This window comes from Acanthisitta chloris, unplaced genomic scaffold, assembly GCF_000695815.1.
Source record: "Acanthisitta chloris isolate BGI_N310 unplaced genomic scaffold, ASM69581v1 scaffold31755, whole genome shotgun sequence".
NCBI classification, from domain to species: Eukaryota; Metazoa; Chordata; class Aves; order Passeriformes; family Acanthisittidae; genus Acanthisitta; species Acanthisitta chloris.
Genome location: NW_008675922.1, coordinates 288 through 2,054, shown reverse-complemented (window position 1 = coordinate 2,054; position 1,767 = coordinate 288). Strand labels below are relative to the sequence as shown.

The 1,767-nt window shown below is 61.5% G+C and overlaps 1 protein-coding gene across 1 annotated transcript in view; it reads right to left on the bottom strand.

Annotated features, from left to right (window-relative positions):
• Positions 1–1,172, bottom strand: part of MST1R (macrophage stimulating 1 receptor (c-met-related tyrosine kinase)) — a gene marked incomplete at its 5' end in the record, with an annotated part of 4,776 nt that extends 3,604 nt beyond the window's left edge. Inside the window, 6 exon segments of the mRNA XM_009075936.1 lie at positions 7–84; positions 174–343; positions 541–711; positions 788–837; positions 840–903; positions 984–1,172. Of these exon segments, the coding sequence (XP_009074184.1) occupies positions 7–84; positions 174–343; positions 541–711; positions 788–837; positions 840–903; positions 984–1,172 (722 nt within the window).
• Positions 1,173–1,767: the final 595 nt, after the last annotated feature.

Sequence of the window (1,767 nt, the reverse complement as noted above, 5' to 3'; positions counted from 1 at the left end):
CCCCCCCCTGCCACTGGGCCCCCTGGCTCCAGCTCACACACCAGCATGTCCACAAACTCTTTGCGATGGGAGGTGGCCAGGGGACTGTGGGATGGTGATGCGGGTCAGCTCTGGGCTGGGAGGCAGACCCAGAACCCTCTCTGCTGCTGTTCCCTCCCAGCACCATCACACACCTGTAGCTCCTACTCTCCTCCGGCAGCACAGTGCAGCCTCGTCGTCCAACTGCCACCCGGTAGACACTGGCAGGGTTGTGGCTAGGGTCAGGGTCTGAGCGGGAGTGGAAGGTCATACCACAAAGCGTCACCCGTGTTCGACCCTGCAGTGGGGCGCTCCGGGGGTGGAACTGTGGGAGAGACACCTGTGTCACCCTGAGCCCCATAAGCCCCATGATGGTTGCGGATCCAGAAAGTCCCTTTCCTGAGGGACACAACACAGATCCCAGAGAGCGGGTCCCATCACATGCCACTCCATTTGCCACATCCTTTCTCATCTGTGTGCATGGGAGACATGGGTAGCGGGGGGATGGTAGGGCAAACTTACGTCAGTGAGGATGGGTGGGCAGCTGTCCTGGACCCAGGGGCCAGTGCACTCGTGGTGGCGCGTGCACCCATCCCTGCACCAGCCACAGGCCATAAAGCGTTCAGCCTGCAGGCAGCGCTGGCATGTGGAGAAGTGGCGGCAGCCGGGACCAGTGACGTTCAGACGCCACATCTGGGGATGGAGAGTGAGGTGAGGCGGGCACATGGGCCACAGTGCTCACCCGACAACCCCCAGACCCCTCACTCACCTTGGTGCCAGCGGCAAAGAACAGCGAGTGGCTCTGCAGCCCTTTTTTTTCCCCGGCTCCCCCAAGGAGAAGTTGGCCAAGGTCAGGAGGTAGGAGCTGGAACGCTGGAGCACCATCTGCAGTGAGGCAGAGTCGGGGTCTGAGTGCACCCCCAAGCCCACCAGGATCCCCCATCCCACCCAGCCTCCCATCCCACCTGGAAGATGCGTCCCTCTGCTGTGCCCAAGTGGGCCACAGTGACGTCCCCCAGAGCGGTGACAAAGATAGAAGTGAGAAGTACACCGTCCAGCTGCCCGTTGAACAGGTCCACCTTGTGGTAGGCGGTGGAGACAAGGGTGGGCTGGTTCCAGCAGCTGGTGTTGACCACTGGTGCTGAGAGGTTCACCTGTGGCCGAGTGCAGGGTGGGTATGGCAAGCCGACTCTCCCATGCCCTTACTTTGCCCAAGCTCCCCTCCAGGCTGGAAAAAGTTTTGGGAAAAAACACATCCACAGCCCCTCCCGCAGCCCCTGTGTGGCATCAGATCCTGCCCTCCCCTCCCGCCCATCTGGATATGGTTTTTGGTGCTGGCACCAAGGGACTCACACCCCAACTCCAGCCCTCCCTGATCCCTAGAGCTCGGTGGGGGCTGGGGTTGAAGTGTGACACCAGGAGACAGAGAGTCCCCATGGGACACTCCTGATGCACAGGACTGGGGTCCCCTCTGCGCTTGTCCTGCCACGGTGTGAGTCAGCAGCAGTGAGCTGTCTGCTCAGTGCAGGAAGTGGAGGGGATTTGGCTGCACCTTGCCCTGCACCTGGCTAAGAACATCGAAACTCATGTCATGGGTGCTTGCTGAGATGAGGGGGCCCTGCTGGGTGGCCCACCTATCTGCATCCTGGCTGTGCCAGGGCTTGTACCTGGGACACAGTGTTCCTGTCCCGCGGCTGTGGCAGGCAGGGAACCCCGATGACTCACTGCACTTCCGCCTGAGGTTTGTTT